Source organism: Schistocerca piceifrons, chromosome 5 (assembly GCF_021461385.2).
Source record: "Schistocerca piceifrons isolate TAMUIC-IGC-003096 chromosome 5, iqSchPice1.1, whole genome shotgun sequence".
Taxonomy (NCBI): domain Eukaryota; kingdom Metazoa; phylum Arthropoda; class Insecta; order Orthoptera; family Acrididae; genus Schistocerca; species Schistocerca piceifrons.
Genome location: NC_060142.1, coordinates 580,405,220 through 580,433,131, shown reverse-complemented (window position 1 = coordinate 580,433,131; position 27,912 = coordinate 580,405,220). Strand labels below are relative to the sequence as shown.

At 40.3% G+C, this 27,912-nt stretch overlaps 1 protein-coding gene across 2 annotated transcripts in view; it reads left to right on the top strand.

The window, feature by feature from the left end:
* The window catches only part of LOC124799262 (MPN domain-containing protein), a 158,482-nt gene that overhangs the window by 65,154 nt on the left and 65,416 nt on the right, over positions 1-27,912 (top strand). For both annotated transcript variants that reach the window (XM_047262825.1, XM_047262824.1), the window contains 2 exons: positions 332-413; positions 14,984-15,153. In XM_047262825.1, the coding sequence (XP_047118781.1) occupies positions 332-413; positions 14,984-15,153 (252 nt within the window). The remainder of the gene's footprint in view (positions 1-331; positions 414-14,983; positions 15,154-27,912) is intronic.

The following is a 27,912-nucleotide window of genomic DNA, read 5'->3' as shown; positions in this document are numbered from 1 at the left end:
TAGCTACACAAGCACGACTCATGACCTGTCCTCACAGCTTTAATTCTGCCAGTACCCCGTCTCCTACCTTCCAAACTTCGCAGAACCTCTCCTCCATACCTTGCAGAACTAGCACTCCTAGAAAAGAGGATATTGTGGAGACATGGCTTAGCCACAGCCTAGGGGATGTTTCCAGAATGGAAACATCCCCTAGGCTGTGGTTAAGCCATGTCACAGCTATATTTTAATGTTGTTATACTTGATTTTCAAATTCCTTATGTATTGTAACAATTTTTCAGTAAGATAGTAAGTGTGAATATCTTGTATGTTGTTTGTATAATTCTTTTTACAGACGATGAAATGGAGAAGGAAAAGCTCGTGTCAGTGCAGCGGATTGTGAAACATAATGTGTTAGGAATTCGTTCCATCAATCAGTAAGTAGAAGAAAATATAAAGTTCTAAATTGAACAAATTTGAAATTTATAGATTATGACCTTTCATGTCGCTTTGTTGTGATACGGGGATGGATGTACGAGGCCTGCTCAAAAAATTCTGGAACATTTGTATTTAACTGTTTTCTGGAAATCTTATATGATTAGTTACGTCATTTTATGCTCTTAGAATGCTTTTTTGCTCTTGAATTTCATTTTATAAAAATGGAAATGAAATGCAAATAATTTTAATGTCTGCTAAAATCCTCAATTCGAGTAATGTGATGCCTGTGACGTCACTGGCTAGCTCTTTGCTCATACTGTCATAATGCTAATTCACAGTGATGTCTTGTTATGGAATTTATGTTTTGGAAAATGGGGTACAAATTGTTGGTAGTACCATACTGTACAAATAAATCTACAGAAACTCCTGAATAGTTGTTTTTGAGTGTTCCAGAGAATGAGAAGATGGGTAAAATGTGATTGCACTGTACCAGCAAGTTGCCACCACATTGATGTACAAGTTCACTAACTTAACTAAAAATGTGTTGACATTAATTTATCAATGAGGTATGCTCTCCCACTGTTACAATGAAGGATAGCACCATTCAACGAAATTAAACTCCTAGTGAAAATTGTTGTTTTACCCAACTACACCTCAGTTATTCAGCAGCTCTGTTGTTAGAGCAGTAAACCATTGAATTTTATAAGACGATGTCCATAGATTTCTGATTCAAATATAATCCGAAAGAACATTTTAACTCACTTGTAAAACCGGTCGACAGTCCTCTCGTATGAAAACCACATTACAATTACAAATTTCACCACACCGATCAGAAACAGAATATTATTGCGTCTTCCTTGCTGTTTACATACACTGACATTTGCAATCACTGTTTGCACTCGTCACGTTCAAAAATATATGTTCTAGTTAATGTGACCACACACTTTTTACTTTATTAGAAATAATGTTTTTATCTTTGCAATGTCTAGCTAGCATCCTTAATGTTTAAACTTTTGCAATTTCATCATCTTACATAAAGATGAAGTAAGTCTGCTTCAGATACTAACGTTAGTTTACACTCACAAACATCACAGCCCTTACATCTGTGTCACTTGCATGTTGTACAAGCTTTACATCTCTCTGTATAACCTCATCATCCTACACCTCATTGTACTGAGGGCATATGGTGATATCTTCACTCTTAGCAAAGCTTACCAAAAAAGTGAAGTGTTTGTTCGCAAAGTAGACGCATTTATCCTCTGTTGTCCATTTCTCGCACTAAGAGTGCTGTGAAGCTATATACAGGGTGTTACAAAAAGGTACGGTCAAACTTTCAGGAAACATTCCTCACACACAAATAAAGAAAAGATGTTACGTGGACATGTGTCTGGAAACGCTTAATTTCAATGTTAGAGCTCATTTTAGTTTCGTCAGTATGTACTGTACTTCCTCGATTCACCACCAGTTGGCCCAATTGAAGGAAGGTAATATTGAGTTCGGTGCTTGTGTTGACATGCGACTCATTGCTCTACAGTACTAACATCAAGCACATCAGTACGTAGCATCAACAGGTTAGTGTTCATCACGAACGTGGTTTTGCAGTTAGTGCAATGTTTACAAATGCAGAGTTGACAGATGCCCATTTGATGTATGGATTAGCACGGTGCAATAGCCGTGGCGCGGTACGTTTGTATCGAGACAGATTTCCAGAATGAGGGTGTCCCGACAGGAAGACGTTCGAAGCAATTGATCGGTGTCTTAGGGAGCACGGAACATTCCAGCCTATGACTCGCGACTGGGGAAGACCTAGAACGACGAGGACACTTGCAATGGACGAGGCAATTCTTCGTGCAGTTTATGATAACCCTAATGTCAGCGTCAGAGAAGTTGCTGCTGCACAATGTAATGTTGACCACGTCACTGTATGGAGAGTGCTATTGGAGAACCAGTTGTTTCCGTACCATGTACAGCGTGTGCAGGCACTATCAGCAGCTGATTGGCCTCCACGGGTACACTTCTGCGAATGGTTCATCCAACAATGTGTCGATCCTCATTTCAGAGCAAATGTTCTCTTTACGGATGAGGCTTCATTCCAACGTGATCAAATTGTAAATTTTCACAATCAACATGTATGGGCTGACGAGAATCCACACGCAATTGTGCAATCACGTCATCAACACAGATTTTCTGTGAACGTTTGGGCAGGCATTGTTGGTGATGTCATGATTGGGCCCCATGTTCTTCCACCTACGCTCAGTGGAGCATGTTATCATGATTTCATACGGGATACTCTACCTGTGCTGCTAGAACATGTGCCTTTACAAGTACAACACAACATGTGGTTCATGCACGATGGAGCTCCTGCACATTTCAGTCGAAGTGTTCGTACGCTTCTCAACAACAGATTCGGTGACCGATGGATTGGTAAAGGCGGACCAATTCTATGGCCTCCACCCTCTCCTGACCTCAACCCTCTTGACTTCCATTTATGGGGGCATTTGAAAGCTTTTGTCTACGTAACCCCGGTACCAAATGTAGAGACTCTTCGTGCTCGTATCGTGGACGGCTGTGATACAATATGCCATTCTCCAGGGCTGCATCAGCGCATCAGGGATTCCATGCGATGGAGGGTGGATGCATGTATCCTCGCTAACGGAGGACATTTTGAACATTTCCTGTAACAAAGTGTTTGAAGTCACGCTGGTACGTCTGTTGCTGTGTGTTTCCATTACATGATTAATGTGATTTGAAGAGAAGTAATAAAATGAGCTCTAACATGGAAGGTAAGCATTTCTGGACACATGTCCACATAACATATTTTCTTTCTTTGTGTGTGAGGAATGTTTCCTGAAAGTTTGGCTGTACCTTTTTGTAACACCCTGTATAGTACATCCCACAATCGAAACAACTGCTACAATCAGTTCTTGCTAATGCTATTTTCTTATTTCATATAAAACTTTTAAAAATGTGTGACCCTTCAAGGATTCGAACATGTAACCTCTTATTTGCAATCGAATGCGCTGTCCACTGCGCCATGGAATGCCTGCTGGAGGTAGTCTCTCTGTGGGTTCATTTGCAAAAGTTCTACAGTTCCTTAGTTTTGAGCGAGTTTAATGATGTTGCAAGGAGTAGAGAATAGTGTGTCCATCATTCCACATATCGCTGCTCTAAAAGGGTGTAGCACAAATGCATCAACTTGTGCAAGGCTTTCACTGTCGGCCTTCACAAAATTCCTTTCTTTTCTTACTTAAAAGTTGTAATTGCCTTTTCCATCACTAAATGGCTAAACTGTTTGCAATAAAAGTACATAAAAGTGTTGTAACTTTGGCTAACACTCCTATAACACAAGTATAACTTAGTCTTGCTCCTAGTCTGTGACGTCACCAGAGCATCAGCCAATAGCAGAGCGTTTTCGATCACATGACGAGATCTTGGCATTTAATGATTTTTAAGCTTTAATTACATAAAAATAACAAATACTTTGTGAGAATATTGACCGAAAATGCTATTTAAATGTTATGATCATTCAGAATAACAACCATCCGAACCATATTTTTAACATAGCTAAATAGCCTGTTTCGCGTCAATGGTGTGTTGGAGTGAAATTTGGTTGGCATCCCTGAACATGCATGTGTTTTATGTGTAACAGCCGGCAGTTTCATTGTTGTATGTCTGTTAGTTATTGTCCAGTGCTGTATTGAGTAGAACATTCTGTTGCACAGTTTGCAAATTTCAAGATGGCAGAGTTAGAGGAGAAACGCGTCTGCATTAAAGTTTGCATGAAACTTGAGAAGAACTTTAGAGAGATACTCCAAATGATGCAGGAAGCCTACGGTGACGAGCGCTTAAGGCATACTCAGTGCTACGAATGGTTCACTTGGTTTAAAAATGGCCAGACGGAAGTTAAAGATGACACTCGTTCAGGACGCCCTTTGACATCTACCAGCAATGCGCTTGTCAGGAACATCAATGAAATTTTGCATGCCAATCTAAGACTGACTTACCGAGAGATTGCAGAAGAATGTAACATTTCCAGACGTGCCAACTCTCCCTATTTAAGCAGGAGACTCCTGATTTTTCCTTCTTCCTCCCGATCTCCCGACCGTGAAGAATAATCTCCCGATTTTCAGAGCAGTTTCAATACTTTCCTTACTATTTGAAAAACCTGTGCCTTCGATATATTGGTGGATGACAAGGTATGGCTGCTACTTGACTATGTTAACTAATATTCTGACTATCGAAAGTGGACACTTAGATACAGAAGTTGATATTCTCCACTGTCAGTTCTGAAACTTTCAGCTGGAAGAAACCAACTTGGCAGCAGAGTGAATTGATGTTCAGTGGGCGTTGGTAGGTCATATGAAATCGGCTGATGGGGTTCTTCAATATGATAAACTTGCAAAGGTGATGCTGGCTATTTTGTCAATTCCACATAGTAATGCGGAATGAGAGAGAATTTTTAACGCAGTTACAGAGAGCAAAACTCAGTTCAGGTCCATGCTTCCATAAATATCTTTGGATAAATTTTTAATTTTAAAATCAGTTCAAAAAGGCAAGTGCTTTGAGTAGAAATTTAGTTAAGGGTTTTTGAAGAAGGCTAAGTCAGCTACGGGTGTGCTGAATAAGTAATTACCGTAATCAAACAAATTCAGACTGATAAACTATTCAGATCATTTGCTAAGCCTAAAAGGTACATCCTGCATAAAATTGATTTAAATTAGGGAAAGATGTCTTATGGATATAAGATGTGACACAAATATGGGTTGCATTATGAAATGAAAATGTGTGATCATTTAACAGTGATTTATTCATGCAAAAGTGTGCTAATGTCAAAACAGAAATCTAATAGACGTTAATTTGTTTTCTCGGATCGTAATTTTGAACTGTAGTTCTCTCGAAAGTGCTTCACTTGAATGTGTGTGAATCCAAAGAAGCCTGCAGAGCTCATCATTCATGTTGTTGAGCATGTTGAATGATAAATTATACAGTCTGAAGGCTCAGGTATGTCCATTATTTAGTACTTACATGTAAATAATAAAGCAAATGTAATTGAGTTGTTACAGGTATTGAATTATTGCAACTTTAATCGTCAGGGATGTGTTGTAATTCACAACAGTACACCACTAAAATTCTCCTGATTTTTCACTTTTGAAAGTTGGCATGTCTGCGTTTCAGTTGTGTCATGTCATGAAATCCTGACACAGCATCTTGGAATGCATCATGTTGCCACCAAGTTCGTCCCACAGCTCATGAGTCAAGAGCAGAATGAGCTTCGCCTCGCAGTCTGTGAAGAGCTTTTGTATTGCACAGGTGAGAACAAGATGTTCCTTAAGAGAATCATAACTGGTGATGAGACATGGGTCTACAGTCATGATGTTGAGACCAAGGTTCAGTCTTCACAATGGATCGGGAAAGGTTCTCCAAGACCAAAAAAAAAAAAAAAAGCTCATCAGATCAGGTCAGGTCAGGTGCCAAAGCCACGCTGATAGTGCTCTTTGACTTTGAAGGATTAGTTCATCATAAAGTCATGCCACAGGGACAAACTGTTAATCGATGGTACTCTCAGGATATGTTGCGACGCCTGCAAGAAAAGGTGAGAAGGAAACTGCCTGAAATGTAGCGAGACTATTTCTGACTCTTGCATGATGATGATGCACTCGCACATTCATCCCTGGTGGTACGTGACTGTTGTGCAGAAAACTAAATCACAGTGCTGCCTCACACTGCATACTCTCCGACCTGGTCCCTGTGCACTTTTTTTAATTTCCAAAGTTGAAAACCCCATTGAAAGAAGGAAGATTTGCAACAACATATGAGATAAAAGAATATTCCTAGATGATGCTTTGTGCGATCTAGCAAGAAGTGTACCAAGGAGTCTTTATCTTGTTGTTTGAGCCTCTTTCCCACGAATTCTTTGACTTCCTTGTTGTTGCTGACTTTTTTTCAATATACCGTAAAAGCCTCTTTGTGTGAACGAAACAAATGAAAATCCAATGGAGCCAAATTTGGATTGTAGGGAGAGACTGTGGAAGTATCTGTCAACACATTTTTTTCAATAGTTTCTTGGGTCATCTGGGTGGTGTGAGGGCAAACATTGTTGTGTAGGAAAGTCATGCATTTACCTTACTATCCAAGTTTTTTTTTCATTGCTGGCTTTCTTCGTAAGCATGTCTGAGTAATAGGCAATTTTTTTGTTGGCTTCTCATCCAAATAATCATAAAAGGCCACATATTGGTCATCCAAAAGACGATCAACACAATTTTTCCCACTGATCTCGTGTTCTGAATTTCTTTTGGATAGGTGAGCTGGTGTGCTTATAGTTCATGCTTTATCTTTTGAACTGCTTCAAAATGTTGACATCAAGTTTCATCATACATCAAAATTTTGTTTACAAAAGGATCAACTTCCATTTCATAGCATTCTTTCAAGCTTGTACACACTTTCAGTCTTGTAACTGTTTTTCCTATATGTTCAACATGTCAATCTTCATGAATAATGTCACAAATGCAGGTTTCAAACGAAGGAATTGATACAGTGTCTGGCCCACCAGGACATTGCCTGTCAGTCTCTGAGGTTTGACCATTTTTGAACTGTTTTGCCAACTTATAAAAAATTTCTGCATATGCTATATTGAGGTTATAATGAAAACAAATTTGGTCTGTCAGCTGTTTTCAGCTTATCCCACTGGTTCCAACTTTATGTCATGGAAGTACAAAACTACTTGTACAAACTGTTGCATTTCTACATCAATTTTCATCTTTAATTACTGAATGTCCCTCGTGCAGCTACATTAGTGGAGCCCTGATGTGTTCTACATGCACTCGTGCAGGCACATGAGAGCACATGACCGCCAACTACCTGTGGTTGCAGTTGCTGTTGCCAAAATTGGCTAGGATCCGTTGTTGTTGTTGTTGATGATGATGATGATGATGATGATGATGATGATGCCTTAATTTTGTACATTGCCTTCTGCAATAATAATAATAATAATAGTAATAATAATAATAATACAATAACAGTAATAATAATAATTATTATAATTGTTTATACACTTCACAGAATCACAATTATTATTGTTATTTGCTTGAATAATATATCAGTGGTACACGTACACTAAATAGCGAAGCCAGTGAATCAGGAGTTTAGCCTTACAGTCTTGTGTACAGAGGGTCACAAGTGAAAGTGTAGATACCCTTTCCCAATGCTATTGACATTAATGTACTGTCACATCATGTAAAATAGCAACAAATAAAATAAAATACAAAACTGAATTCTTTATTAACCTATACATCAATAGCTCCAGAGCAAATGACGGTGAAAGGCAGTGTGAACTGTAAAGTGTAAAGTCACTTGGAATGACATTAGGGCTGCAGAGAAAATGCACACACCAAAGACCAGTAGTAACTAAATAATTTGTACCAAATGTGAAACTGTGTGCAAGAGACCTTGTGTGATGGACTAACACTGTGTCATCTGAGTTCTTGAAGGCACAAAAAGTATGGAAAAACCTGGATAAACATTTCTATGTTCATATTTTGATTCTCTGTTCGACTGTATTTTGCAACTTCTGCAGAGTTAAAGAAGACTTATCATGTCTAACAGTCTTCAAAGACCAGGCGGTTGGCGGAGTTGGTGAAGGCAGAAAGCCTCGCTCGCGGGGTGGAATCTGAGCTAACTATTTGTAGTATCGTTCCCAGAACCGATCACGGTCCTCTGGTATGGAGCCGAGTGGAAGGCTTAAGCCAGAGGCTCAGCCGATTCTGCGGAGATCTAGGGTGCAAATTTCTCGACCTCTGCTATCGGGTGGAGAAATATAGGGTCCCCCTGAATAGGTCTGGCGTGCACTACATGCAGGAAGCGGCTACAAGGGTAGTGGAGTACGTGTGGAGTGCACACGTGGGTCTTTTTAGGTTAGAGAATTCCCTCCCTAGGCCCGACAAGACGCCTCCTGAGATGCGACAAGGTAGCAGTAGGCAAAACGCAGCAGGGAATGACAATATTAATGTGGTAATAGTAAACTGCAGGAGGGTCTATAGAAAGGTCCCAGAACTGCTCTTTTTAATAAACGGTCACAATGCCCGTATAGTACTAGGGATGGAAAGTTGGCTGAAACCAGATGTAAACAGTAATGAAATTCTAAACTCAGATTGGAATGTATACCACAGAGACAGGCTGGAAAGTGAAGGGGGAGGTGTGTTTATAGCGATAAGAAGTGTAATAGTATCGAAGGAAATTGACAGAAATCCGAAATGTGAAATAATTTAGGTGAAGGTCACGGTTAAAGCAGGCTCAGACATGGTAATTGGATGTGTCTTCGGCCCCCTGGCTCAACAGCTGTTGTGGCGATAACATGTTAGACCTTCTGATGACAAACAGACCCGAACTATTTGAAACAGTTAACACAAAACAGGGAATCAGCAATCATAAATCGCTTACTGCATCAATGATTTCAGCCATAAATAGAAATATTAAAAATGGTAGGAAGATTTTTCTGTTTAGCAAAAGTGACAAAAAGCAGATTTCAAAGTACTTGACGCCTCAACACAAAAGTTTTATCTCAAGTACAGATAGTTTTGAGGGTCAGTGGACAAAGTTCAAAACCATTGTACAATATGCATTAGATGAGTATGTACCAAGCAAGATTGTAAGAGATGGAAAAGAGCCACCGTGGTACAACAACTGAGTTAGAAAACTGCTACAGAAGCAAAGGGAACTTCACAGCAAGAATAAACATAGCCAAAGCCTTGCAGACAAACAAAAATTACATGAAGCAAAATGTAGTGTGAGGAGGGCTATGTGAGAGGCGTTGAATGAATTCGAAAGTAAAGTTCTATGTACTGACTTGGCAGAAAATCCTAAGAAATTTTGGTCTTATGTCAAAGCGGTAGGTGGATAAAAACAAAATGCCCAGACACTCTGTGACCAAAATGGTACTAAACAGAGGATGACAGACAAAAGACTGAAATACTAAATGTCTTTTTCCAAAGCTGTTTCACAGAGGAAGACTGCACTGTAGTTCCTTCTCTAGATTGTCGCACAGGTGACAAAATGGCAGATATCGAAATAGATGACAGAGGGATAGGAAAACAATTAAAATCGCTCAAAAGAGGAAAGGCCGCTGGACGTGATGGGATACCAGTTCGATTTTACACAGAGTATGCGAAGGAACTTGCCCCCTCTCCTTGCAGCGGTGTACCGTAGGTCTCTAGAAGAGCGTAGCGTTCCAGAAGATTGGAAAAGGGCACAGTTGATCTCCGTTTTCAAGAAGGGATGTCAAACAGGTGTGCAGAACTATACACCTATATCTCTACCGTTGATCAGTTGTAGAATTTTGGAACACGCATTATGTTCGAGTATAATGACTTTTCTGGAGACTAGAAATCTACTCTGTAGGAATCAGCATGGGTTTCGATAAAGACGATCGTGTGAAACCCAGCTTGCGCTATTCGTCCACGAGACTCAGAGGGCTATAGACACGGGTTCCCAGGTAGATGCCGTGTTTCTTGACTTCCGCAAGGCGTTTGATACAGTTCCCCACAGTCGTTTAATGAACAATTTATTGACTATCAGACCAATTGTGTGATTGGATTGAAGAGTTCCTAGATAACAGAATGCAGCATGTCATTCTCAATGGAGAGGAGTCTTCCGAAGTAAGAGTGATTTCAGGTGTGCCGCAGGTGAGTGTCGTAGGACCGTTGCTATTCACAATATACATAAATGACCTTGTGGATGACATCGGTAGTTCACTGAGGCTTTTTGCGGATGATGCTGTGGTATATCGAGAGGTTGTAACAATGGAAAATTGTACTGAAATGCAGGAGGATCTGCAATGAATTGATGGATGGTGCAGGGAATGGCAATTGAATCTCAATGTAGACAAGTGTAATGTGCTGTGAATACATAGAAAGAAAGATGCCTTATCTTTTATCTACAATATAGCAGGTCATCAACTGCAAGCAGTTAATTCCATAAATTATCTGCGAGTACGCATTAGGAATGATTTAAAATGGAATGATCATATAAAGTTGATCATCGGTAAAGCAGATATCAGACTGAGATTTATTGGAAGAATGCTTAGGAAATGCAATCCGAAAACAAAGGAAGTAAGTTACAATACGCTTGTTCGCCCACTGCTTGAATACTGCTCAGCAGTGTGAGATCCGTGCCAGATAGGGTTGATAGAAGAGATAGAGAAAATCCAACAGAGAGTAGCGCGCTTCGTTACAGGATCATTTAGTAATCGCAAAAGTGTTACTGAAATGATAGATAAACTCCAGTGGAAGACTGCAGGAGAGACGCTCAGTAGCCCGGTACGGGCTTTTGTTTAAGTTTCGAGAACATACCTTCACCGAGGAGTCAAGCAGTATATTGCTCCCACCTATGTATATCTCACGAAGAGACCATGAGGATAAAATCAGATATATTAGAGCCCACACAGAGGCATACCAACAATCTTTCTTTCCACGAACAATACGAGACTGGAATAGATGGGAGAACCGATAGAGGTACTCAAGGTACCCTCTGCCACACACCGTCAGGTGGCTTGCAGAGTATGGATGTAGATGTAGATGTAATATTTTCTATGCCTATGCTTCCAGTATGGAGACTTTATTCTTGAATTTGGTTAGGCATGCCACATTAAACTAAGCTTTTGTTATTTGTTAATCAACCTTTTCAATTAGCAACCTGTACCACCCACAAACATTTGACCATCTCAGCAACAATACATCTCATGTCACTTGCTGACCAGTTAAAATACTGGCTGCCCCGAGAACTGCTTTTCTAGCAACATGACTTTTGCAGAATTGAAGTAATTGTCAGCATAAGAATATATTGTCACCTAGAAGAAGGTCTGATTAGATGAATGACGAACACTAACTTCACTTAATGAAGGTTTATTCAGCGCTTGCACAAACAAGAGCATGGAGCTTACTGCCTCCAGCCAGAACACATACGGTATATATACAGTTACAGAACATTCCAGTACAATGATTCTTGATATTTTTGGATACTTCTAGAATGTCCTCAAACCGAATATAGAAATTAAAATTTTACAGTTCAGGTGAGTTTTGAACTCACAACCCTCCATGCAACAGTCTAGTATCATAACTGTTACACCACAGTGATGGTGCTACTCAATTTCTGTGACATTATAGACATCCTTGTAGCTTCCAGCTTCATGCCTCTTGCTGTTAGTGGCAGGTTCGATATCATGATTTTGGAGCATCTTTTAAGACTGAAGTATGTATGTTCTTGGGTAACCAAAATTTATACTACTGCTTGGTAAATGATAAAAGACCGTATGTGACTACTTTTCAAATTTTTGTACATAAAAAGATACTTGCATGACTCCATAATGTATGTAAATTTTTGAATGGAATATTATTAAAACAAAATTTGAAGCAAAGAAAAGTGACCTTCTTGTGCTACAAATAGACATCGTATGCTTTGTGTAAAATTCCTTAGTTTGTTGATGGATGTAAGGCTAAATTGGAGTGCAGACAAAGATAAGTTGAGCGTATTTAGCACTAAAATATATCTCTTATTGTGCTGACATGAAATTAAGTTTTCTAGCTAACTTTCTTTACTGTACTCCATGTTATCTTATGGGACGTGTGATTGAACTAACAAGGGAAACTCCCCATCACAGATTTAGTGGTAAGAGGGCCCAGTGGATGGCCCATCAAAAACTGAATGCAGATCAAGCATGAAAATGGGAAGAAGGTGTACTAAACTGTGAAAAAAAAGCAGAATAGAAACTGTGACTGGTCCAAGGTTAACAAGTGCAACATTGAATGAAGAAGAGAAGCAACGGCGTCATGGTTAGGGGGTTACGGTGTTGGACTGCAATGCGGGTAAGCCGTGTTCAAAGCTCCCTCGTGCCTTTTCTTTTCAATTTCTTTTGCTGTTCGCTGTATTCAAATTTGTGTTTTGTGTTGTGGTGTAACATCCATTTGCAACAGCGAGGTGTAAAGAAGAAACCTTAATGAAAGTTGATTCTGCACAATTACTCTCTTAGCAGCCGCGTGGAAGTAGCTGTCAATTGGGAACTGCAAACCTTCAATGATGAAGGTGACAAGTCAGTTGAATCCTTCACTGGGAAACACATCTGAAGTGTCATGCATGGCGTTAGTGGCAGTACACAGCTTCTCTATGCTCTGTCTAAACATATATTTTTAACGTTTTTGAAGTTGTATTCCATTTTGGAAGTTTTGACTCTCAAGTTCCTTTGTTGTAACATAGTTCACATCCCTTTATCTGTTGTTTTCATTTCTGTGAGACGTCTGTGTAGTACCTCGGCTACTCTCACTATTCATCACATTTACTTGCGATGGTAATATATTCTTACCACATGACTAATATTCTATAACCAATGTATAGTATGAAAACTGTCAAAAGACTACAGAAAGAAAACAAACATTACAATGACCAGATGTACAGTTCATAAAGTTGTGAAAAAATAAATAAATAAATGACGTGAGGGGTTTTGGAACCCGTCTCGCCTGCTTCATACTCCAACACTGTGACCACTTAACCGTGACACCATGGCCCTTACACTCTGCTCGATGTTGCACTTGTTCAGTTTAGACCGTTCACTGCTTTTTTTATTTTATTTTATTTTTTTATTTATTTTTTCTCTGTAGCTTAGTACATGTTCTTCCTCTTTTCATGCTTGATCTGTTTTCAGTTTTTGACGTGTTATCCACTGGGACATCTTACCAGTAAATCTGAGGAGGGTGTGATGGGAATGTTCCGTTATAAGTTTCAGATTAACTGAGACTGCACAAACACAATGTAAGGCATAAAAGTAATTTCCATATTGACCCTGGTGTCTTATCTACAGTTCAAAGTGACAGTTCTCTCTCTCTCTCTCCCCCCCCCCTCTCCCCCCCCTCTCCCTTCCTTCCCCCCTCCCTCCCCCCCCCCCCTCTCTCTCTCTCTCTCTCTCTCTCTCTCTCTCTCTCTCTCTCTCTCTCTCTCGTTTTTTCTCCAAACTCCTGGTAACAGCATGACAAATAAATTATCTCTGCGAACAGGCCTCTGTTCTTACATGTAGATAAGGACAAGGTGAAACTTTCTTGGGGGCACAGATATTGTCCTTTTTTCCTCCCTTTTATGACACTGCCTGCTGTGGAATAACACAAGTCCAGTTTTGGTTTGATCTGCAAAATATTTTTGTTCGTACAACTTTTCAAAGTAGTAACATTACTTGTGTGTCTTTCAAATGGAGAAACTGGAGTGATGTGCCATTATAAACTTTTTCATTTTTAATCAGCTTATTGGCAACAAAAATTTATGCAGAGTTGGTTGAGGTTGATAAGGAGTCTGCTTCTTCATCCTGTCCCTTCCTCTTGTCAGTGTTTTCCATATCCTCCTTTCTCTGCTGATTCTGTGGAGAACCTCCTCATCCCTCACATATCAAATGCTTCCATTCTCTTGTTACTAATGAAGCGACTGAAGTTATGTCTGTACTTCTCTTGATAAGAGTTCATATAAGGACATCTCAAAATAACAACCTTATATGAAAATGCCAAGAAAATGCACAAAGTGGCAATAGACAATCTACGATTACAGATAGTTGAAATTACTGTCATTGTAGATGTATCAAAAGATAAATTATGGTACATTGTACATAGAAAATTATGTATGAAGTTTTGTGAAAGATAGGTGCCACATTGTTGAATGCTGACCAGAATAAAATGCATAAACAAATTTTGCAATACTGCCTGCACTGAGCTGTTTAAGTATGATTTTTACATACCAATTTGTTACTGTTTATGTCTATTATACACATAAGAACAAATTCACATTAGGAATAATACAAGAACTGAAGTACTGAATGGAAGCCTGTAGCTCCTCACAAAAAATGGGACTTCATCTGTTAGGAAGCTTGTGGCCAGTTGTTCCTGGAATACTAAACTGATTTATATTGATAATCTTGCAATGGGTATAAGAATAATTGCCAAATACTTGCAATTCTTCTAAGGCTGATAACTTTTCAACTTGTCCTCTCAATTGTTTTTCCTTTATGATCATCAATGTAATACTCTAAATATTAAGCAAGCAGAATCCTTCTCCCCTGCTTTCTTTTTCTTAATTAGTGGTTTTTGTGATATGTATTCATTCAAGCCTATGTAATCTAAACTGGGTTGTAACAGTTTTGTGTAGTTAATTGTTAGTACAATGCGCAAAATTAATTTCACAGCTGTTTTTGTATGCAAATGAGTACCTTAAATTGTCCCACATCCTTGAAAGTTACCTTTTATCAAAGAATCCAGCAGATCATCACGAAGGGCTGAACGAGCTATCCTGCCATAACCTGTCAGCTCATTTGGTCACCCCTCTGTAACCTTTCACTCCATTATCCATTGCCATCTGTTGCAAAGTCTCGTATATGGCAGTTTACTTTTTCCCGCTAAATTATATTATTTCATGTAGCATTCCATTATGATTTTGGTTATATGCTGAAAACTTATGTGGAACTTTTGTTTTGTAATAGGTGGTCACAAATTTTGTTTGGCACATGCATTTAATTGCAAAAGCTGTTAATACCAGCACTCTGTTTCAGTGATCCAAACACGTTGGTTGAGAGCACAGCATTTTCAAGCCTGGGGAAAATTCAGCCATTTCTGGTTTCCATGTCTACTAATGCTGTTCTTGTTATGGACTTCCATTGTCATTTAACTACCTCAGAAGTTGTGGGATATTTAGGAGGTCATTGGGATGTGAACGCACATAGTAAGTAATTAATATTTTTTTTGCAAAATCATTGGCTGTATTAAGTATAGTGCCTGTTTTAATTTTGAACAGTAGTCATAATGTATTTAATAAAGAAACTCAGTTATATGATTAGTTTGTATTGTGTTTGAAACTCTTGAGAAAACTAGATTTTAGTTATCAATCAGTGAACTGTAACTACAGTCCTTGAAATGTTATATGTTTCTTATTTTCAATCATATTGATTTTTTTCATAAGGAAAGTACCCACAATGATGAAACTATAATGGAATATTCAGGATGCAATTACAACAATATGGAAAGGATAGATTGCTACTTACCCTGTAGAGGTGGTGTTGTGACACAATACCTCTTGTTTATGGTGAGTAGCAGTCTATCCTTTCCATATTGTTATAATGGAACATTGATATGAAAAGATTGTGCGTATTTTGTGGGCAAGTGAAAGACATGAAAAGGTTCCAAAATGCTTAGTGGGAACCAGAGGTTCTTTGATCTGGCAAAAGAGAGGAAATAGAACCAAATAGCAATTAATTAGGATTGTACTCAGGCCAAAGGTTTATCTCCTTTGATATGTTGTCCAGTACAACTTTTCTAGTTAATCCCTCGTACATTTTATTTCCTCCAAGCCTTTCCTCTCTTTTTCGCCAAAGGAACCTCTCATACTGAAAAATTAATATTTCTTGTGGGTTTTTTTTTTTTTTTTTTTTTTTTTTTGTACTGATTTCACTATATATATGTAGATCCTTAATTTGTATGTACACTAGTATGTCGATTGTTTCCTTCATTGCTCTGTTGCTGCATACCATAGTGTACTGTGGTGTGATAGTTGAGCTTGAAGTTAGTGAACTGTCGTAACTCCCATCTGCTGTGCAGCAAGCTACGTAAATTTGAGTATTAACTGTGTTTTTCTTACGTCACTTCTTTTCCCATATGTTTTTGCTTTTAGGAAGCTGTAATTTTCGAGTACTAGTAATAGTGTTCCATAGATTCCGTGTTTGTTGTGAATACACTCTAGAGACAGTTAGTGCTTATTTTCATTGTTTCCAACAAGAAGTGTCTAGTAACCACGGTTTAGTCAGCTACCTGTCGCCCTTAGTGATTTAGAAGTCTAGTTAAAAGTTGATTACTTAACTCTCTACAGGAAATTGTTGATACCTTCGGATGGATAGGATGTGTGACTGCTGTGTACGGACACAGGAGGAGCTGACCACTGTTCGTGAACAGCTGAACGTGCTGATGGCCGCGGTCAGCCGTCTTCAGGCTGCTGCCTCGGAGTGTAGCGGCAGTGGGGAGTCTGGTGCATTGCATGGTACACCCCAAGTGTTACATGCTTCACCCACGGTCCCTGCTGTTTAGACATCTTCACGGGTACTGGGTGCAGTTGGGCCACCCTCTCCCCAAGGGGAATGGCAGGTTCAACTGTGTTCGCGTCACACGAGTGATTGGGAGCTCCAGTGTTAGACGGGTGATGGAGCCCCTTAGGGAAATAGCGGAAAGGTCAGGGAAGAAGGTCAGTGTTCACTCTGTCTGCTTACTGGGGTGTCTCATCCGAGATGTGGAGGAGGCCCTGCCAGCGGTGATAGAGAGCACTAGGTGCACGCGACTGCAAATTGTTGCTCATGTCGGCACCAGTGACTCCTGCTGTCTGGGTTCAGAGGTCATCCTCAGCTCATACAGGCGGTTGGCAGAGTTGGTGAAGGCAGAAAGCCTCGCCCCCCCGGGGGGGGGTGGGGGGATCTGAGTTAACTATTTGAGGTGTTGTACCCAGAACTGATCACGGTCCTCTGATTTGGAGCCGAGTGGAAGGCTTAAGCCAGAGGCTCAGACGATTCTCAGGAGATGTAGGGTGCAAATTTCTCGACCTCTGCTATCGGGTGGAGAAATTTAGGGTCCCCCTGAATAGGTCAGGCATGCACTACACAGAGGTAGCAGCTACAAGGGTAGCGGAGTATGCGTGGAGTGCACATGTGGGTTTTTTAGGTTAGAGAATTCCCTCCCTAGGCCCGACAAGACGCCTCCTGAGATGCGACAAGGTAGCAGTAGGCAAAATGCAGCAGGAAATGACAATATTAATGTGGTAATAGTAAACTGCAGGAGGGTCTATAGAAAGGTCCCAGAACTGCTCTTTTTAATAAACGGTCACAATGCCCGTATAGTACTAGGGATGGAAAGTTGGCTGAAACCAGATGTAAACAGTAATGAAATTCTAAACTCAGTTTGGAATGTATACTGCAGAGACAGGCTAGACAGTGAAGGGGTAGGCGTTTTTATAGCAACACACAGTGCAATAGTATTGAAGGAAATTGATGGAGATCCGAAATGTGAAATAATTTGGGTGAAGGTCACAGTTGAAGCAGGCTCAAACATGGTATTTGGATGTCTCTGTAGCCCCCTGGCTTAACAGCTGTTGTGGCAGAACACCTGAAGGAAAATCTGGAAAATATTTCGAGTAAATTTCCCGACCATGTTGTAGTTCTGGGTGGAGATTTTAATTTACCAGGTATAAACTGGGAGACTCAAACGTTTATAATGGGTGGCAGGGACAAAGAATCCAGTGAAATTTTTTTAAGTGCCTTATCTGAAAACTACCTTGAGCAGTTAAACAGAGAACTGACTCGAGGCAATAACATATTAGACCTTCTGGTGACAAACAGACCCCATCTATTTGAAACAGTTAACGCAGAATAGGGAATCAGCAATCTTAAAGCGGTTACAGCATCGATTATTTCAGCCATAAATAGAAATATTAAAAATGGTAGGAAGATTTTTCTGTTTAGCAAAAGTGACAAAAAGCAGATTTCAAAGTACTTGACTGCTCAACACGAAAGTTTTACCTCAAGTTAGTGGACAAAGTTCAAAACCATTGTACAATATGCATTAGATGAGTATGTGCCAAGCAAGATTGTAAGAGATGGAAAAGAGCCACCGTGGTTCAACAACTGAGTTAGAAAACTGCTACAGAAGCAAAGGGAACTTCACAGCAAAAATAAACATAGCCAAAGCCTTGCAGACAAACAAAAATTACATGAAGCAAAATGTAGTGTGAGGAGGGCTATGTGAGAGGCGTTCAATGAATTCGAAAGTAAAGTTCTATGTACTGACTTGGCAGAAAAACCTAAGAAATTTTGGTCTTATGTCAAAGCGGTAGGTGGATCAAAACAAAATGTCCAGACACTCTGTGACCAAAATGGTACTGAAACAGAGGTTGACAGACAAAAGGCTGAAATACTAAATCTCTTTTTCCAAAGCTGTTTCACGGATGAAGACTGCACTGTAGTTCCTTCTCTAGATTGTCGCACAGATGACAAAATGGCAGATATCGAAATAGATGACAGAGGGATAGGAAAACAATTAAAATCGCTCAAAAGAGGAAAGGCCGCTGGACCTGATGGGATATCAGTTCGATTTTACACAGAGTATGCGAAGGAACTTGCCCCATCTCCTTGCAGCGGTGTACCGTAGGTCTCTAGAAGAGCATAGCGTTCCAGAAGATTGGAAAAGGGCACAGTTCATCTCTGTTTTCAAGAAGGGATGTCGAACAGATGTGCAGTACTATAGACCTATATCTCTACCGTTGATCAGTTGTAGAATTTTGGAACACGCATTATGTTCGAGTATAATGACTTTTCTGGAGACTAGAAATCTACTCTGTAGGAATCAGCATGGGTTTCGAAAAAGACGATCGTGTGAAACCCAGCTTGCGCTATTCACCCACGAGACTCAGAGGGCCATTGACGCGGGTTCCCAGGTAGATGCCGTGTTTCTTGACTTCCGCAAGGCATTTGATGCAGTTCCCCACAGTCGTTTAATGAACAAAGTAAGAGCATATGGACTATCAGACCAATTGTGTGATTGGATTGAAGAGTTCCTAGATAACAGAATGCAGCATGTCATTCTCAATGGAGAGAAGTCTTCTGAAGTAAGAGTGATTTCAGGTGTGCTGCAGGGGAGTGTCGTAGGACCATTGCTATTCACAATATATATAAATGACCTTGTGCATAACATCAGAAATTCACTGAGGCTTTTTGCGGAAGATGCTGTAGTATATTGAGAGGTTGTAACAATGGAAAATTGTACTGAAATGCAGGAGGATCTGCAACGAATTGACGAATGGTGCAGGGAATGGCAATTGAATCTCAATGTAGACAAGTGTAATGTGCTGCGAATACGTAGAAATAAAGATCCTGTATCATTTCGCTACAATATAGCAGGTCAGCAACTGCAAGCAGTTAATTCCATAAATTATCTGGGAGTTGGCAATAGAAGTGATCTGAAATGGAGTGACCATATAAAATTAATTGTCGGTAAAGCAGATGCCAGACTGAGATTCATTGGAAGAATCCTAAGGAAATGCAGTATGAAAACAAATGATGTAGGTTACAGTACACTTGTCCATACACTGCTTGAATACTGCTCACCGGTGTGGGATCCGTTCCAGATAGGATTGATAGAAGAGATAGAGAAGATCCAATGGAGAGCAGTGCGCTTCGTTACAGATCATTTATTAATTGCAAAAGCGTTACGTAGATGATAGATAGACTCCAGTGGAAGACTCTGCAAGAGAGACGCTCAGTAACTCAGTACAGGCTTTTGTTGAAGTTTTGAGGACATACCTTGACTGAGGAGTCAAGCAGTATATTGCTCCCTGCTACGTATATCTCGCGAAGAGACCATGAGGATAAAATCAGAGATATTAGAGGTCACACAGAGGCATACAGACAATCTTTCTTTCCACGAACAATATGAGACTGGAATAGATGGGAGAACCGATAGAGGTACTCAAGGTACTCTCCGCCACACACCGTCAGGTGGCTTGCGGAGTGTAGATGTAGATGGAGCAGAAATATTTTCAATTTCTGTTACTTAATTGGCTATTTTTACTTAGCATATTCCTACAGTTTATAGGGGAGACACAGCTTGTCTATTCATAGAGGTTAAGTGCAATTTCTTGTCTTTGGAGTTTGGAAACTGTTCGTTGGTGTAAAGACTGTAAAGAGGCTGTTCAAAGTTTTCATGTGATGTGATGTTGACTTACTCAAGGTAGATTGTCTTTTAAACAATTAAATACTGTTGCCTTTGTAGTCTTTATGCATCCCTTTTCATTTTTCTTTATTTTTCATGTTTTGGTAACTTACTCATGGTGGTTCCTTTTCTTACCTTTTCCATTATTTTGATAGATGTCTCAATTTCTTTCACTAGAAGAACTATTAATTTTATAAGATTGTTCGTCCTCATCTTGTTGACCAGATCAGAAATTGGTACTCCTGATTAACAAAAAATTTACCATTAATAAAATGTTCCAGGCTATTATGCCATGGGCGAATGGATTTCACCCAAAAACCAAACATTTTGTCCCCCTCTGCAGAGGACATTTTCAAGCAGGATTGTAGATTCTTTGAAAGTTCAATTCACACCCTGGCTCGATGTTTATTACAGTAAAATTACACTTGCACACAGTGGCATGATGTCACATGTTTTGAATGCATGAGAGCAATTGACCATTGTTGACTGCTGGCATCCACTGTTGCTTTCATGCCGTCGTTATTCCTATTAAAATTCCTGGGGTGTTTTACAATCTCTGTGGCCTCTCTTTAGAACCTTTCGTGGTATCCGCTTGTGGCTGCTAGTACTTCAGTCCTATCAAAATGAATGTGATGGCCTCCTGTCTGCAAAGCATGCTCCTTAACAGCTGATCTATCAATCTCCCCTCTTCTGCAATTGCCCTTGTGCTCTTCTAGTCATTTTTTGACCGTTCTTTTTGTAGTACCATTGTACATCTCTCCACAGCTACACAGAATCCTATAAATTCCTGCTTTTTTCCAGTGGTTGGTGAGCATCCTTAGCCGATTTTAGGTGATCTTGTATCTTGTGAGTGGATTTGTAGATTATCACGATGTTCTGCTTTTTCAAGATTTTTCCTATTCCGTCATTAATGTCCTTAATGAAAAGCAGGAAAACTTTCGATTTCACTAACGCTTGAGCAGTGCAATGATTTCTACACAGTGGTGTTAACACTCTCTTCATCTCAGCAAACGAATAACCATTCTTGAGCAATGCATTGGTGAGATGTTTTAATTCTGTGTTAAGCAGCTCTGGTTCATAGATTTTCCTTGCTCTATCCACAAAGCTTTTATAATGCCTTACTTTTTTTGTGGGTTGTGGTTCTAATCCCATTGTTGGTAATGGTATGTGTATGTGGGTTTTCAGTAAATCATGTGGCCCAAGCTACCATCTTCTTTCTTGAAAACTAACACATCAAACAAATTCAATCTTCCACCTACATCCTCCTCCATGGTAAACTGAATCTTCAGATTGATCCTGTTGAGATATTTCTGAAACCGACCCAGTTCCTTCTTGCCATGCTGCTACAAAACAAACATATCATCCATGTACCAGAGCCACATATTCAGTTTCTTGTTTGCAGTTTCCAATGCTTGCTCTTCGAATTTTTCTGCAAAGAAGTTCACTACGACTGGGCTTAAGGGTCTTCCCACAGCGACCCCATCTGTCAGTTCATAGAAGTCATTGTTCCATTTGAAATACCTTCATGTCAGGCAATGTTCTGCAACAATGGGAGGAAAAATTCAATTCAGCTGTTGCAACACTTTATTGATCAGAACCATAGTGAATAGCAATACCACATCAAAACTAACTAATATATCCTCTGGTTCTATCACTATGCTTTTTAATTTACTGATAAAATGTGCCAAATTCTTGATATACGAATCCGATTGGCCCGTATACAGTCATAATAAAGTTGTCAAGAACTTGGCAATCGAATAGGTGGGCTCGCAAATAGCAGTCAATATAGGTCTCAGAGGAACATGTTCTTTGAGCACCTTCAGCAATCCATAAAGTCTTGGTGGTAGCACAACTGAATTAAACAGACTTTTCTGAAAGCTCTGTTGGATAGCGGTATTATTTATCAACTGTGTAACAGTTCTAAGAACCTTGTCAATGGGATCTTTACTCAGTTTCCTACATGTTTGAAGTCTGATAAGTCTTAACCTGAACTACTATAGTCGGTGACAATAAAAACAACTGCTACCTGTCACTTGTCAGTGGGAAGAATAACAACACTGTCGTCCTCATTCAGGCGTTGTATGGCATTCCTCTCACCCACAGTTAAATTAATTTTTGTAGGCTTTGTGCTAGACAGTACTCTTCCAGCTTCTCTACAGATTCTTCAGCTGTAATCGTGTCCACCCTACAAATGCTTGATTTTGCTCTGGCTTTTACTTCTTCCGTGGGCACAATTTGTGGGCTAATTGTAAAATTTTGCTGTGGCATGCACTCTTCTCTCATTGTGAGAAAACGAACGTCTGGATAATTGATAACTGTGGAGGAAGTATCTGAATGGTGGATGGTCTGATTAGGTTGCAAATTATCAAATTCCTTCTTTCGTCTAACTGACATTGTCAACATACAGTTCTTAATAGTATCATGCAATAGTCTGTCCCATTCACCACTACTCAGTTTATTGCTGACAGTAATATGGAGAGAAAAAGCAGAACATTGCAGTAATCAACAAACCCACCCAGAAGATACAAGATCACCACTGGAAAAGGGAGGAATTTATAGGATCATGTTTAGTTGTGGGGAGCTATACAAGGATACTACAAAAAGAACGGTCATAAAATGAGTAAAAGAGCACAAGGGCAATTGTAGAAGAGGGGAGACTGATAGATCAGCTGTTGCGGAACATATTTTGTAGCCAGTAGACCACATTCATTTTGATAGGACTTGAGTACTGGCAGCTGCAAGCGGATACCATGAAAGGTTATATAGAGAGGCCATAGATATTGTAAAACTACCCTGGAATTTCAGTAGAAAGAAGGATGGCTTGAAATTGAATGACATCAGGATTCCAGTGCTGAAGAATATGTCCACCAGTCTTCCACCATGAAGTGATAGCAACAGTGGTTGAAGGCAGTCGACAAATGTCAATAGTGCTCATACATTTGAAACATGTGATGTTATGCCACTGTGCATAAGCAGAATTTTGCTGTAGTCAGTAGCAAGCCAGGGTGTGAATTATACATTCAAAGAATCTACAACCCCCCTTGAAAATGTCCTCCGCACATGAGGACAAAACATTGGATCTTAAGGTGAAATCCATGATAGCCTGGAAAATTTTATTAACTGTGATGTTTCCTGCCGCGAAAGTTTACATTTTATAACAAAAATATTGTAACATGTTGTAAAGCAAAATTACTGCTAGTTGTTTTTGGTTCATTGCACTATAGTTTTGACAATCGTTTTTTAATTACTTGAAATTTTGCTGAAAAATTAAAGATTGAAACTAAGAGGAGACACCATTTGCTTTCATGTTAAGCCTTGCTGATTTTCTGCTTCTAATCATGCCTTTACTGTCATCTTTTGCTTGAAGCTTCCTTATTGATTATATCTAGATTGAAATAGTTAAGTGATCAGTTTTTTACATGACAGTTACCTCAGCAGCATCCAGAAAATGAGCTTGTTTATTCCTTCTGTTGTGTATGCATTTTTCACATTGCTCTGCTACTGCATGTGCCAGTTGCCACAGGCAATTGCAGGTGATGCTTGGGGCTGGTAATGTAACACTTGTGATTCGTCTACATTGTTTCTTTGTGCAGCATATTTATATTATGCGACGGAGTATCTTAAATTAGTTCTGAAGAAGAAACAAAAAAATAGTAAGATCATCCCTACTCTACTAAGCAACCTCAGTGCTGCACTTTAACGGGCAGTATGAATGAACGTTGAACAGAAGTGCCCCGCTGTTGCTGCCACAGCCATATTATGTGTGCAGACAAACATCAGCTGACATCATCACCTGCTTTTGTGCTCCACTCTCAGTCACATTGATATTGAAGACAGAGGTATAGTAAATTAAGACCCTCTTCCTTATGGTGCAGTATAAACTCATCTAACATGTAATTGTCTGGTTTTCCAGTAAATTTCTTCCTGTCATAATACAGTGTCAGTATCAGGTACTACTTTAAATTAAAGAAGAAAAAATGGGGCATGACCCAAGTGTCTAATTCTTGGCCAGTCCTGACGGAGAGGGTCAAGCTGGACTTTGGGTCTACCAATTTGGAGATCAACAACTTCCCGTTTTCCATGTGGGTGCTGGATTTGGCAGTTTTCGGTGCCCGTGATACGGTGCCTGGTAATGACCAAATCTGGTACAGCATACTGCAGCACTTGCAAAGAGCGTCTAAGGAAATCCTCTTACAATGTTTTAATTCAGTATGGCTGACTGACCAATTCTGCGACTTGTAGTGAGAGGTTATTATGATCCTTCTGTATAAACCAGAAAAGGACTGAACGTGTCCCAGTAGTTATCGGAGCATTGCCTTAATGAACTGTGTTGGAAAAAAAGACCCTAGATTGCATGGTCAGCTGTCACCTGGTTTGGATGTTAGAGACCAGGCAGCTGCTTAGATGCTGATAGTGTGGATTCAGTAGATATTGGTCAACTGTTGACAACTTGACCCTGCTAGAACACCAGTAGGCCTTTGTATGTAATAAGCATTTTGCAGACACTTTTTTTCACATCAGTAAGGCATACAACACTATTTGGACGCACAATATTCTGTCAGCTTCATCAGTGGGGCTTTCGTGGCCACTTCCCCATCTTCATTTGGTCCTTCCTCTCAAGCGTACTTTTTAGGTACAGAATTGGTGATGTATTATCAGATAATTTTTCGAAGGAAAATATTGCTCCCCAGGGCAGTGTTTTAAGTGTTACTCTCTTTGCCATAGTTATTAACAGAATCACCTCCACAGTATGGAGTCCTGTCCAAAGCTCCTTATTTGTGGACAATTTTGCGATCTTCTGCTCTTCGTCCAAAACTCACAACAGTGAGTTGTCAGCTACAACTTACAGTGAAGAGGTTGGAGGAGTAGACTGCAAAGACTGGTCTCAACGTTTTCTGCAGAAAAGAGTTTGTGTGTGTGGGTTTTCATTGTAATCATTCTCATATACTTTTGATTCACCTGAGTTGAGTGTGTGGGAATCTGTTCTCTGTTTTAAAGAATTTGTGAGGCTTTTGGGCTTCCTGGGGAGCAGACAGGGCATGTGTGATCCAGTTTTATAGGGCTTCATGCAGTCGCAGCTGGGCTACGGGTGCACAGTGTATGGGTCAGTGAGGCCTTCTTACCTGAAGATCATTGATGCTATACACCTGAGGGGTCAAGCTAGCCATGGGCGCTTACAGGACCAGCCCCACACCTAGTCTCTATGCTGAGGCTGGTGGACTGTCACTTACCATCCAGTGGCAACTCGTCATGGTGCCTCAGGCATGCCAGTTCCTCTGTACTGCCAGCTCCTCACCACACCACATCATTGGTCACCCCATTATGGAACACCTCTTTATCCATTGCCGACGGGCAACAAGGCTGTTTGGGATCCGTGCAAAATGTGTGCTGGAGCCCGTTGATGGGTGTCATGCACAGGCTCAAATTCTGGGTTTTAACTGTCCGTGGCGCTAGTTACTGCAGAGGCCCATAGTGATTTTAGATTTAGTGCAAAACAGGTGAGGCTGCATTCCTGCATTGTTTCTAACAGATTACTTTATGACATTTGGCTGAGCACCACAACTATGTAGCCATATTTACGGATGACTCTAAACAGGGAGACTCCATTGGTTGTTCTGTTGTTTTTCCTGATCATCTGCTCAAGGTCCAACTGCTTCAAGACTTTACTGTCTTCGACGTGGAATGTTACACGATCTTGCGGGCACTGAAGCAGATGCGACACATTTTGAGTGCTAAATTCCTTGTCTGTTCAAATTTCCTGAGTGCCCTTCACGCCCTACAATGCTTGTACCCAGCAGATAAATTAGTCAGAATATCCAAGATGCCCCCTTCAATCTACAAAGGCTGGGGAAAGAGATGCCTTTCTGCTGGGTATTAGGGCACAAGGTTATTGCAGGGAACAAAAGGGCGGATGCAGCAGCCAAGGAGGCATGTTGTGATGCTCAGATTATTCAGTGCACCATCCCCATACACAGTGTACCATCCCCATACATGCTATCACCTCAATGGGGAGAAGAATGGATGACAGTGGGAGACAGTAAGCTGCATCTGGTAAAGTCGACAATGCGGCCTTGGCATACCTCCTTCCAGCCACATAGATGGCATGAAGTCCTCCTTACTCGTTCTCGCATAGGCCATAGGCACGTGATGCATGGCTTCTTGCTCTGGTGAGAGGACCCTCCAGTATAGTGCTTGCAACATACATATCACTGTGCAACACATTTTGTTAGTGAGAATATTAAAGTTTTGTGGTATAACCAACTTCTTTCATAAATTTTTAGGGAGATGTTCGTAATGTGTCAACAAGATGAGTGGCTCACTCACGTTTTTTGTAATTGGTCAGCCAGTCACATTTGCCTGTGCTGTTATTTTAGGCCTGTTTCGTTTCCAGGTATAGTACTTTTCACCCTTTCTCCATTGCCTTAAAGTGTGGGAGATAGAGTGATTCTGTGGGTCATCACAATTGAGCGGGAAGCGAGAGTGTTATTTTCTTGGTTTCCTCCTCACTGTGTGACTACAATTTTACCCATTTTATACACATCAGTTTCTTTTAAAACGGACGGACGGACACACACACACACACACACACACACACACACACACACACCCACACACACACACACACACGCGCGCGTGCACATTATTTTGTTCTACCTGTATCTGGCCACACATTGCTATAACTCAGTCTGCTTAAGTGGAAAAGAAAGAGAAAGTACACATACATAATATGCATGTGCATTGTGTATAGTCCTAATCTCCTTCTCTGTCTCTGTCAATCTCCTCTCCCCCCCCCCCCCCCTCCCCCTCTCTCCCTTTCCCTCTCTCAATCCATCACCTCATCCCACCTTTCTCTGTCCACTTTCACCTCCCTCCTCTCCCCATCTCCTCCCCCTCTCATCATCTCCTCCCCCTCTTCCCATCTCCCCCCCCCCCCTGTCGATCTACTTCTTCATGTTTTCTGTGTCTATTTTCTCCCACGCCTCTGTCCATCTCCTCTTCCCCCTCTATCTGCCCTTGAGTCTTGTTTATTGTTATTACAAATTCAGATTCTGTAGTAGTATTCTAATCATGAACCAGTAAGCCACATATACAACTTTCCTGTTTGTTAACAAAGTTTCACTATATAAAAAAGTACATAGTCTATATGTGTCTGAATACTTATTATGGTAACGTGTAAAATTCTGATGTAAATCGGAAATGTACATTTTGAGATTTTGTGTAACAATTTTTTTCACTACACACATGGTGTTCATTTTAACTGTATCTTGAAAACTACACATTGGATCAAAAATAGTTATAATTCCAATTAGTCTTGGAGGGGGCCATCCAACAACATCACACTCGACCTGCCACCCCACATTTGCACGGGAGGAGGGAGGGGGGGACTGAAATCGTCAGTGGGAACCCCAGTTTTTTTCAGCAGATTATGATTCCATGACAAATTCTACATACATTTTTTTCTGAAGCATTTTCTTTGTTTTGCCATAGATGGTGCTGTAATCGGAGGACTAGAATGGGTAAACAGTTGTAATTTACTACATGCTACTTAATGGCCCTTGAATACCCAGCGGCATGTGGGAGCCCACCTCCATGCTGCGAGGGTAGGACAGGCCAGTATTTCATAGCTTCTAATTAGAAACCGTATTTGCATTGTTGTATTCCTCTGACATTTCGAACAGGGGACTACTCAGTAAACCACTGTGGCCGTGGCTCGAGTTGAATGCTACTCTACTTTCCT